The sequence below is a fragment of the Hyla sarda genome, chromosome 8 (assembly GCF_029499605.1).
Source record: "Hyla sarda isolate aHylSar1 chromosome 8, aHylSar1.hap1, whole genome shotgun sequence".
NCBI classification, from domain to species: Eukaryota; Metazoa; Chordata; class Amphibia; order Anura; family Hylidae; genus Hyla; species Hyla sarda.
The window spans coordinates 63,808,231-63,821,162 of NC_079196.1; the positions used below are offsets into that span (position 1 = coordinate 63,808,231).

At 42.6% G+C, this 12,932-nt stretch overlaps 1 protein-coding gene across 1 annotated transcript in view; it reads right to left on the reverse strand.

Moving 5' to 3' along the window:
- SESTD1 (SEC14 and spectrin domain containing 1) overlaps positions 1-12,932 on the reverse strand; it is a 194,174-nt gene that overhangs the window by 144,627 nt on the left and 36,615 nt on the right. The window contains exon 2 of the mRNA XM_056534338.1: positions 8,804-8,884. Coding sequence (XP_056390313.1) covers positions 8,804-8,858 — 55 coding nt within the window. The 5' untranslated portion in view covers positions 8,859-8,884. The remainder of the gene's footprint in view (positions 1-8,803; positions 8,885-12,932) is intronic.

Below are 12,932 nucleotides of genomic sequence, written 5' to 3' on the forward strand. Positions count from 1 at the left end.
TGAATGGGAACCGTACAGGATCGTATGTGCGTACGATTCCATTCGGTTTGCACCATACGGTTTTTGACTTTGCACTGTTTTTTTTTTTCCCTTGGGATTTCAATCAAACAAGTGAAACTTTATTCATAATGGAGTGAAAAGTAAAAAACAGATATTTTTTAAACCGTATATGGTTTTTAACCGTATACGCATCAAAATTTGTACACACGTTTTTATACAGTTTAGGCTGGGTTCACACCACGTTTTTGCAATACAGTTCCCATATCAGGTTTTTGATTTAAAAAAAAAAACACTGCTCAAAACCCGACTAAACTGTATCAAAACGTGTGTACAAATTTTAATCCGTATATGGTTTGAAAAAATGATGTCCGGTGCGTCCGTTTTTATGAACAAAATATGTTTTTAACTCTTCATTCCATTATGAACAAGGTTTCACTTAATTGATTGAAATTACAAGAAAGAAAGTGTGCAAAATCAAAAACCGTGTAGAGAAAATTGGATGGAACCGTACGCACATACGGTTCTGTACGGTTCCCATTGACTCCCATGTTAAAAAAAAATGTATATGTTTCAAAACAGTTTTTCACCCGGACCAAAAACGTGGTAGGCTACGGTTTTGGGTACGGGGAAAAAGCTGACAAAACCGTACAGGATGCAAAACGGACACAACCTGATGCAACTTTTGATATACGGTTTTCAATGGAGAGTCAATGCATACGGTTTTCTATACGGTGTGAACGCAGCCTTAGTCCGGTTTTGAGGAATCCGTTTTTCATCAAAAACCTGATACGGGAACTGTATTGCAAAAACATGGTGTGAATGCAGCCTTACACAGAACGGAATGGAATAGGTTAACATTTCTGCTCTATTCTGAAATCAGTTTTTTAAAAGGGGTTCACCAGTGGAAAACTTATTTTATTTTATTTTTTTTTATTTTATTTTTTTTTATTTTATATATATTTTTTTTTTATCAACTGGTGCCAGAAAGTTAAACAGATTTGAAAATTACTTCTATTAAAAAATCTTAATCCTTCCAGTACTTATTAGCTGCTGAATACTACAGAGGAATTTATTTTCTTTTTGGAACACAGAGCTCTCTGCTGACATGTCCACAGTGCTTTCTGCTGACATCTCTGTCCATTTTAGGAACTGTCCAGAGCAGCATATGTTTTCTATGGGGATTTTCTCCTACTCTGGACAGTTCTTAAAATGGACAGAGGTGTCAGCAGAGAGCTCTGTGTTCCAAAAAGAAAATAATTTCCTCTGTAGTATTCAGCAGCTAATAAGTACTGGAAGGATTAAGATTTTTTAAATAGAAGTCATTTACAAATCTGTTTAACTTTCTGGCGCCAGTTGATTAAAAAAAAGAAAAGTTTTCCACCGGAGTACGGAGTATTATTATATCACTTTTTCCATCATCTGAATATTATAGTAAAGTATAGGCCTGGCTAAAAGACTCACTGTCCCATTTGGAGATGTACAATACGTTCAGGGGCCAAGTGAACCAACACCCAAAAGTTCAGGAGAAGGACACAATATTTCATGGCAAGTTATTCTATTCTGGACTGAATGCCAACTTTCACTGGCCTGTATGCATGCGTCGGGGATCGCTACCTTTTAATGCAGTTTTATTTTTCCTTATTTGCTCAAGCCTATCCGGAGATATGGAAAGTTTGATAATGCAGCACCTGCCTGACTCTTAGAATGAATTTTACTACTCCAATATGTCACTGTAAATCCCCAACCAGATGCCTTATACAGGGTTTCCATGTAGCCCCATCTCCTGCACACAATTCATAGTAAGTGAATAGCAGTCCAGATTGTTGGCGTCAATCCTTGTTCAGCGTCATCAGTCATAAAATAAAGTTTGCTCCGATCCAGCTGATTTTTTAGCTATTTTAGGTCATTGAGACATTTGAGCAGGGACCTTAAGACTAAGAAGGAGAAAAGATAAGGCAATGATATAACAGTGCACAATAATAAACCTGAGTTTTAAGCAGCTACTCTTTACATGGATTTTAAAGGGGTACTCCACTAGAAAACATTTTCTTTGAAATCAACTGGTGCCAGAAAGTTAAACCGATTCGTAAATTACTTCAATTAAAAAATCCAAATCCTTCCAGTACTTATGAGCTGCTGTATAATCCACAGGAAGTTCTTTTCTTTTTGAATTTCCTTTCAGTCTGACCACAGTGCTCTCTGCTGACACCTCTGTCCAAGTGTTTTGGTGTGCTTCCATTGTACATTGTTTCTGGGTTTGTTGCACCTTTTTTATCTACTGGACACATGATTTTTTTTTTGGGTGTTGGTGGTACGGGCTGGGGGTGATCACACAACTCTACAAGCAATGGCTCAGTTGCACCACATCTTGTGAACCTGATCGCTCTTAAAGGGGTACTTCACTGCCCCAGTGTTCGGAACATTTATTTCCAAAAGCTGGGTGCGGGGCCGTGACATCAAGGCCACGCCCCCTCAATTGAAGTCTATGGGAGGGGGCGAGACTTGCATTGAGGGGGCCTGGAGTGACATCACAAGGGGGCATGGCCGTGATGTCACGACCCTACAGCCCGCACCCAGCTTTCGTAACTACATGTTCTGAATGCTGGGGCAGTGATGTACCCCTTTAAATTCTCCAGTATCTGACTACTCTAAAGTAACCACATAAACAATTATTCTCTGGTGCTTATCTTAAGAAAAAAGCAGAAGGAAACACAGTAGAAACTCCAATTCCACATAAAATTCATACAGGTGCATATCCTTTAGTACAACCCAAGTTATCTACGTTATGTCTAGGGTGCATCAGACAAGGTGTAAATCGAGCTGTTCCCGGAATAGGTACTCCAAGCAGCCATAAAATTAAAGGGAACCGGTCATCACATTCATGTTGCCTGAACCATGTGTCACTGGGGTGGATTCTCCATACCTCACCAGCAGTGATTGATAGATATCTCGCCATACCCAACAGCGACAACTCTATAAATCAGAGCTCTTGGAGCAAGGAGAAGCCACCAGGGACTGCCCTGATGACCAATAGTTCAGACAACATGGAAGATGAAAGCTGGCCTTTAAAGCCACCTGCCCAATATTGTAGGCTGCCTCTTTCCTGCCAAAACAGCTCTGGTCCATTGAGGCACAGACTCCACACGAAATCAGAAGTCATCCTGTGGTATCTGAGACCAAGACGTTTGCAGCAGATCCTTTAAGTTGTGAGGTGCGGCCTCCATGGACCAGACTTGCTTATCCAGGATATGTTTGATCGGAGTGAGATCTGAGGAACATGGAGGCTAAATCGATACCCTAAACTCTATCAAGTTTCTTAAAGGACATCTGTAGCAAAAACAATTAGCAAAAATAAGTGTTTAATTGTGGGGGGGGTCCAAACGTTGGGACCCCTTGCGATCTCCTGCACGAGGCTACGGCTCGGCAGAAACGCCTCCTCCATGCAGTTCTATGGGAGAGGCGGGAAAGCAGTGTTTGAGCCTCCCCGCCTCTTCCATAGAGCTGTATGGGGAGGGGGCATACAGTCGACCTCACTAAGGTTGAAGCTACGCGCATTAGCAGCTCTCACAGAGCGGCAATGCCGGGGCCCGTTTGGGAGATCGCGGGGTGTCCCAGAGGTCAACCCCCCCCCGATCAAAAACGTATTCCCTATCCTGCAGATGTCGTTTAAACCTTTACTGAACAAATTTGAAATGTTGCTTAAACACTGGGAGAAGTGAAGGCTTTAGCTGATCTTCTGGAGCGCTGTTCCTTTCTTTGTATTCATTCGAAAGGTTTAATCAAATTTCATCCTAAAGGTGATAAACTCAACATTGTTTCACCCCAACATGAATGTTATACATGTCAGGACATGCCCAATCCTTGTTGCCTTTCTGATAAGCAGCTTCAGGTTGTCGCTTACCCTCAGTCCTTACTGAAACAAACACACAAGACTGGATTGCAGTGTACGGAGTAGAGGAACAGCTTTTCTTCCTTGCCTCTTCTGTAGAAATAGCGGAGTGACATCTTTTCCTATATAATATAGGTTGTTACCCTACTAATTTGTCTGTCTGCTATATCAGGATGTGCAATTTGTGCAGGAATAGAAACCACATACGTAGGCAAAGTGGCTTAATATGAAGGTTCTGCCCCATAATTTACTTTATTGACCTGTCAATCCAATGCGTCATAAGAGAGAGGGAGGGAACCAAACACCCGCTTAGACTCCAGACCCAATAGTTTTATCTGTGAAACATTAACTGATCTGACACGACATGGACTGTATACAGGCAGTGGAGAATTTCATGTAATACATGTTAGTCTGGATCCATTTGCCGTAGCCTATTTAATTTTCACTATGCATAGGTTATCACTTTAAAGGGAAGATGAAAATTATATATATATATATATATATATATATATTACGGTATATAATGTGTGTGTGTGTATATTAGGGCGCCTTATCAATACTCAAGAATCTCAAGCAGGAGGGGAGGAGTGGTTTTCAACTTCCCCATTGCACATTATATACAAAAAATAAAAATAACTTTACTTACCTCCAGTGTTCCCACTGTGCCTCAATTGTCCCGATCCGGTCCCCGGTTATAATTCTCTTCAGAAATCATGATGCTTGGGCCTGGAGAGACATACTGCTGCTCTGCCAATCACTGGTCAAGGAAGGACATCGCTGAGGCCAGTCACAGAGGGTCTGTGTGGCACTCAAAGCCCAAGCGCCATGATTTCTGACAGGAAGAGGATCGCAGTTGGGGACTGGGATGTGACGCTGGAGGCACTGCTGGAGGTAAGTATAGATTTAATTTTTATTTATTTATTGTTTAATATATAACATGCAATGGCCCAAAAAATTTAAAAATAAATAAGCTCCCACTGGATAACCCCTTTAAAAGAAGTACAAACTTAAAATCAAGGTTTTCATATATCATATTTGGGAGTTCCTTTGGCCATTTCACATTTCCTATCAGGGCAGAGACATATTGGGCACGTGGATTTTAACAGGTCCAATCCTTGAATGCCATCTAAACAGTGAGTGAGAAGTGTTCATGAGGCTCCCATACTAGCTGGAGTGAAGATCAGCAACAAAGAAGGTCTCTTTCTCCGGAGGGCCCAGTCTATTTCCTCGGCAGGGCATTTACAGTCACCACCAAATTATTCAGTTAAAACTAAAAACAAATACAAACGTTCAATACAGACGCGGAGCTCAGCTACCACAACCACGACCTAACCTCTTCCTAGTCCTGAAAGAAAAGCTGAGATTTACAGCTTTGTACTTGGCACGGTGGACGCTCTCTGCAGTACAAGACTCCTTTCTAAACAAGCTGTCACTTCCCTAAGAGAACCCTGTTTTCTATCAGACTTTTTTGGACTCTATGTAATAACTGGTCCACGATGAAAACCAAGACCTAAGTGGTACTAGCAGAAAGGAGGCCTATAAAAAGGTGACAAAATAAAAAAGTCATAATAAATGGTAATGGAATATAAATGTAAGGTCAGCACAACCTATATACAAACCTCACATATGGTTGCCATAAGTATAGTACAACATGTATGATAACTGTATGCATGAGCCCTAAGGCTGCATTCACATCAGATATGTAGCCTACATTCAGATGATACATCGGCATACCGCACTATGTCTACTGATAACAATAGATCAAACGCAGTCTTGTTAAAGCCATTTCCAAGCATATACTGTAAACACAGTGGCCATGCACTATAATAGCTGGCCATCTTTCCCAGTATCCCTATACAAATGAACATATGGCACGGTCATACATCATGTGTAAGTCTAAGCTGCTGCTGTATTCAAGTTACGTAGAAAGGAAGAACATGTCCAGCAGTAGGATGTGCAGTGAAATAATGCTTTTTGATTTAGTCCAAATTCAAATAATAGAGAACAAACAGGTTTGGGGAACCTTAGAGCAGGTGTTGAAATCCAACATGCCCAACCGATCTCTCCCGACACCATCTGTCAAGGAAAAGTCAGGAGGCCACCATACAATTTAGATCATTGATTCCCAACCGGGGTTCCGCGGAACCTAGGGGTTTCGTCGAGAATTGCCAGGGATTCTGCGGGCTCCAGCAGGCAAATTTTCTTTTTTAAATCTCCCAACCTGCGCGCCTGTGAATCACAGCGGTGCAGGGGCATTGCGCGTACGTGCGAACTTCGCACACAGCGTCCCCCTGCAGCGCCGTGAGTGAGTCAAAGGCACGCAGACCAGGAAGGGGATACATGCAATGGGGATGGTGCACCGGATTCTTCCCGGCCCCCTGCAGAAGGACGTTTAAAAATAACTCAGCTAAATTAATGTAGTGCACCCTCTCCCCTCTGTCACCCCTGTCCACCCCACTTTGTCACCCTTGTCCACTTTCCTGTTATCCATGTCCACCCCCCCCTCTGACCACCCCCCAGTCTACCACACCCTATGTCCAACCCCCCACTATTCACCCCTCTGTCCCTTTGTCACCCCTGCCCCACCCGTTACCACCTGGTCACTCCTGTCCACCCATGTACACAGATTTTAGAAGACTTAACTTGTGAGTTGCTGTATAATGAAGCACTGTAATCTACATACCCACTCCACATACCCACAGACAAATTGATATTGTGTGTGCCCCCCCCCCCCCTCTTATTTATTTTTTATTTTTTTCTTTGCTCGTCAACTTCGGTAGGGGTTCCCAGCAAAAAAAAAATATATTTTTTCAAGGGGTTCCCAGAGCTGAAAAAGGTTGGGAAACGCTGCTTTAAACAGTCGGCTGGTCCTATTGAAGCTGGTGGGTTTGATCAATGTTTACCTTTTCCTAACCAGGGTGCCTACAGCTATTGCAAAACTACAACTCCCAGCATGTCCGGACAGAATTTGGCTGTCCGCGCATGCTGGGAGTTGTAGTTTTGCAATAGCTGTAGGCACCCTGGTTGGGAATTACGGGTCAAAAGTGTATGAGGACCTTCAAGGCTGACAAGATATTACAAACTCCCATATTATAATACTATTATATATATATATATATATATATATATATATATATATATATATATATATGTGTATATATGTCAGCATTCAGACAGCCTTTGCAGACGTTATTTACCCTAAGGCTATGTTCATAGTAGAAGCGTGCCTTCTAATGAATCAAATGGGTTAATGACACACAGGGTCGACTTATGAAGTCAGCACTACATGAGGATCTTGTAATTTCTCGAAAATGTGTTCATGCTAGATCGAAATGCAAAATGGCAAATAATGTGTTTCTCTGTGGCTACAAGACATTGTATGTGAACATGCTCAGCGACCACAACATAACAATACAAAAAACTCCAATAACGTGGCAACTAGAGATGAGCGAACTTACAGTAAATTTGATTTGTCACGAACTTCTCGGCTCGGCAGTTGATGACTTTTCCTGCGTAAATTAGTTCAGCCTTCAGGTGCTCCGGTGGGCGGGAAAAGGTGGATACAGTCCTAGGAAAGAGTCTACTAGGACTGTATCCACCTTTTCTAGCCCAAGGGAGCACCGGAGAGCTGAACTAAATTATGCAGGAAAATCATCAACTGCCGAGCTGAGAAGTTCGTGACGAATCGAATTTACTGTAAGTTCGCTCATCTCTAGTGGCAACTACTGAAAGTAGCTAGTACTGTTTTTCACCAATAGAGTTTTAGAAAAATAAGGAAAAAATAGGCATCACATGCAATTTTATTTTGTTTTTCAGCTGTTGTTATGGTAAGAAATGTTGTGTTACACTACATGGCACTATGGCGGTGGACTCACAGCAACAAGGGGTCCAACCATCTAAAATGCAGGTGAAATTAACTGATCTTGTCCGTAACGCCTCAAAGGGGTACTCCGCTGGAAAATTTTTAATTTTTATTTTTTTAAATCAAATTCAACATTTTTTTACTTCTATTTAAAAATCTTAATCTTCCAGTACTTATCGGCTGCTGTGTGCTCCACAGGAAGTTCTTTTCTTTTTGAATTTATTTTCTGTCTGACTACAGTGCTCTCTGTTGACACCTCCATGTCAATGTCTGGAACTGTTCAGAGCAGGAGAGGTTTGCTATGGGGATTTGCTCTTACTCTGGACAGTTCTTGACATGGACAGAGGTGTCAGCAGAGAGAACTATGGTCAGACAGAAAGGAAATTCAAAAACAAAAGAACTTCCTGTGGAGCATTTAGCAGCTGATAAGTACTGGAAGGATTAAGATTTTTAAATAGAAGTAATTCACAAATCTGTGACTTTCTGGCACCAGTTGATTAAAAAAAATGTTTTCCAGTGGAGTACCTCTTTAAAGGGGTTGTGCAGCGAAAAGTAACTTATCCAAAGGATAGGGGATAAATATATGATCGCAGGTTGAGGGGGTGGGCCTCGGCTCTCTGAGCAGAGCGCATGCTGGGGGGGCACGCGCTCCATCCAATTTTAATAGGCGTGCTGAAGAGACCAGAGTGCTGTACTAGGGTATCTTTGGGACACGTCACGATCAGACACTTATCGCGATCCTCTATCATGAGAATATGGGAAAAGTTACGTTTCGCAGCACAACCCCATTCAAGATGAAAACTCTGCTAGACAGGAGTCTGGAAACTATCTCCTAACAGAGATGTAGAGGGGTGTAAAACATGGCTGTTTTGTATATGTAACACCTGCCCTGGAACAATCTGCATTATCACGTTTCGATATGCCTCTGCCAAAACCACTAACAGATGTTGTAAAACACGGCAACAAATCCAAGTGCTTCTGAAAATCCTTTTTTTTATTTCTGTGGGTAGCTGATATTCTGGTGCCGTTCATGCAGTCGGAGATGAGCATACCTGAGAGGAAGGCCAATTTCTTCTTTAATATCGGTAAGATCACAGTGGCGTCCATGTTTCTTGGTTATGGATCACAGGTCTCTGAAACACATAAAAGAAGCTTTTATAAGCTACAAATAATAACCCAAAATTACAATTTCTAAATGCTTTGGCTGACTGGCTCCAGGGGTTTGTCTCACTCCAGCACTTAAGAGGTGTGGTGACAGCCTTTACCCCTCTACTGGTCCACAGCTGAGCCCGGGACTAGTCGGCAACGTCTTCAGACCAATCACTATATCTCAGGTCAAGGTGCGGTAAAATTGAATCTTTATTATATCATCCAATGAACAACCTGTACAGCACGCACATAACGGCAATGCATTTCGGGGAACCGAGAACCCTTAATGATGCCATGATTAAGGGTCCTTGGTGACCCAAAATAAACCCCTGTTAAGCATCCCAGAGTTAATTCAGGACTGGCTGTATTGTTACCACTGCAGCTAATTAGAGACCTCGGCGGTCACCTTCTGTACTTCTGGAATCATGACTCCAATTACTAAGTGGTGAAGACTGGAGATGCTGATTGAGGCTGCTGACTGGCTGCAGAGGTCCCAAGATGTTCGCTACTAAAGTAAGACTGGTGTGCTGAAAACAGGGGCTCAGTATGGGAGTAGGCTGGGTTCACATCATATTTTTCCCCATACGGGAGCGCATACCGCAGGGGAGAGCTAAAAACTTGCGCTCCCGTATCCTGCTGTTTGCGGTCACGTATATAATTAATTACAATGAGCCGACCGGAGTGAACTACGGTTTACGGTAGAAAACCGCATATGGGGAAAAATGAGCCGACCAGTTCACTCTGGTCGGCTCATTGCAATTAATTACATACGGGACCGCAAACAGCAGGATACGGGAGCGCAAGTTTTTAGCTCTCCCCTGCCGTATGCGCTCCCGTATGGGGAAAAACGTGATGTGAACCCAGCCTTAGAGAGGTTTGTAATTTTAACCCTATTGGGGTCTTCTGATAACAAGCTGATCAGTGAGTTAGGACGCCACCAATTGCAAGAAAGCAGGGAAAACTGGCCTATAAAAGAAAAGAGTGCAAAGCCAACACTCATCATTTTTATGGGTCTTTCAAACTTTGCCAAGCTCAGCTATAAAGGGACACATAAATGGTCCATTTAATTACATTACATTTTTTGTATCTTTCATCCATAATAATGGATACTGCCTGTGAATGAGAAGCTACCTCATAGCTAGGAGTCGGGTGATGCATGATTATGGGGGTGTCCTAGTTGTCAGGACGCACTGATTAGACATGGGCAGTGTTAAAGGGGGTTCTCCATCAGGCTTAACGAGATTAAGAAAACACTTACATGGTATTACCATGCTCTGCACTATTTTGAGTAGTACGATAAGATATAGTACACAGTGTACATGCCATGTGAACACAGAGCCAACAGCCCACATAGACAGACACCATAATAAGTATACAAAACAGCATAATCTATTCTAGAACTGAGTGTGTTCTATATTATTTATAATCAAAGAAAACTACAACTACACCTGACCACTAGAAAGTGTGGGACGAAGTGCTTCCCTCCTTACTGCGAGAGACAGGCTCTATAGACTTTCTATAGAATGTGCCTCCTGCAGTGAGGAGAGAAAAGGAGAGAAGTGCGTCATGGCTTGTTCTAGGCCTCGTGTGGGTTTCGACACCCAGAACCTGACTGACCAAAATGTATGACATATGAAAAGTTTTTAAATGATAGCAATGCTTCAAAGGGGTTATCCAGGAATACAAAAACAGAGCCACCCCCGTCCACAGGTTGTGTGCAATATTGCAGCTCAGTTCCATGGAGCTAACCTAATACCACACACAACCTGAGGAGGTGATGCGGTTTTTGCAAGCTATTAGCTCTGGTTTTCTATTCCCGATAATAAATGACAGCAGCGGTAGAAAGAAAGTTATAGGAGTTCTTAGTCCTGCTGCCAGTAAACTCCACATTTGTGCTGTCCAAGCAACGGCTGCCTGCCAGCTCCACAGTGCCGAACAACAGAACCATCAATCACAGTTATATTCACTATATACACCCTAGACGCCAGGCTGGGAGAACCCATGGAAATACGTGTAGACTGCAATGTCATTCCAACAGAATGCGCTAGCGCATTGTAACTGCTAAATGCAGGCGAAGCTATGCCTTCGTGTGGTGGTGATACCAGCAAAATCTGTATTTGTATAATGATTTCATTAATTGCGCTAATTATTTAGACTGCCATATGTAAATGAAACAAAGTGCTTATAGAGTGGCAATTCTGGCAAGAACTCATTCCTATGCAGGTGATCTCATCCGGATAAAGATGCCATATCGTGTGAGCACACCTTTGCTCCACATGTGACCCAGTGGATATCTACGGTAGAACAAAACAATGTGTCCCCAGCTTGCAAAAAGGTTAAAACATAAATTTTGTGGTTGGGCTCCATCTTGTCTGTATTACAGAAGTTAATGTTTCTGTACTCTGAGGTCGGCATAAATTAACATTTATCTATGAATGCCCCCCCCCCCCCCATCACAGCTAATGGTCTCCCCCGCATCACAGATAATGCCCCCCCCCCCCCATCACAGCTAACGGTCTCCCCCGCATCACAGATAATGCCCCCCCATCACAGATAAAACAGAAAGCCAACATGTAACCTTAACAGGAGCAGCAGAGCCCATTGGTATGGAATAATAAGAAGCTGGTGGGATTTATGCAGGTCCCACATATCCATACATACAATGGGGCAAAAAAAGTATTTATTTAGTCAGCCACCTTCCCATAGACTTTCCCTGTCGCGCCCCCTTCCCATAGACTTTCATTGAGGGGGCAGGCCTTGATGTCACGTGGTGGTGGGCGTGAACACGGAAGTCCGCACACAGCATTCGGAACTCAATGGTCCGGACGCTGGAGAGCGGAGTAAACCTTTAAAAAGATGAGAGGCCTGTCATTTTCATCATAGGTATACCTCAACTATGAGAGACAGAATGAGAAAAAAAAATCCATAAAATCTCATTGTCTGATTTTTAACCCCTTAAGGACCAAGCCCATTTTAACCTTAAGGACCAGGCCAATTTAATTTTTGCGTTTTCGTTTTTTCCTCCTCGCCTTCTAAAATTCATAACTCCTTTATATCTCCATCTACAGACCCATATAAGGGCTTGTTTTTTGCGTGACCAATTGTACTTTGTAATGAAACCTCTCATTTTACCATAAAATGTACACCGAACCCCCCAAAAAAAATTTTAGGGAGGAATTTTAATGAAAACCACAATTTTGCACATTTTGGAGGTTTTTTTTCCACACTATACACTTTACTGTAAAAAGGACGTGTGTTCTTTAGTCTGTGTGTCAATATGATTAAAATGATACCCATGGCTAGATACTTTTATATTTTTGTACCAGCGGGTCCCCGGCTGCTGCTAGCAACCGGAACCTGCCGTGTATGACGCGAGCACCGTTCTGATGCTCGCGGTGATACACAGGATGTAAATGTACGTCCTGGTCCGGGAAGTCCCGCCAAACCAGGACGTACATTTACGTCCGTGGTCGTTAAGGGGTTAAATAATTTATTTGCAAATTACGGTGGAAAATAAGTATTTGGTAAATAACAAAAGTTCATCTCAATACTTTGTTATATACCCTTTGTTGGCAATGACAGAGGTCAAACATTTTCTGTAAGTCTCCACAAGGTTTTCACACACTGTTGCTGGTATTTTTGGCCCATTCCTCCATGCAGATCTCCTCTGGAGCAGTGATGTTTTGGGGCTTTCGCTGGGCAACACAGACTTCCAAAGTTTTTCTATGGGCTTGAGATCTGGAGACTGGCTAGGCCACTCCAGGCCCTTGAAATGTTTTTTACAAAGCCAGTCCTTCTTTGCCTGGGCGGTGTGTCATGCTGAAAGACCCAGCCACATTTCATCTTCAATGCCCTTGCTGATGGAAGGAAGTTTTCACTCAAAATCTCATGATTTATTCTTTCCTTTACACGGATCAGTTTCCTGGTCCCTTAACAGAAAAACAGCCCCAAAGCATGATGTTTCCACCCCCATGTTTCACAATAGGTATGGTGCAACTCAGGATTCTTTCTCCTCCAAACATGAAGAGTTGA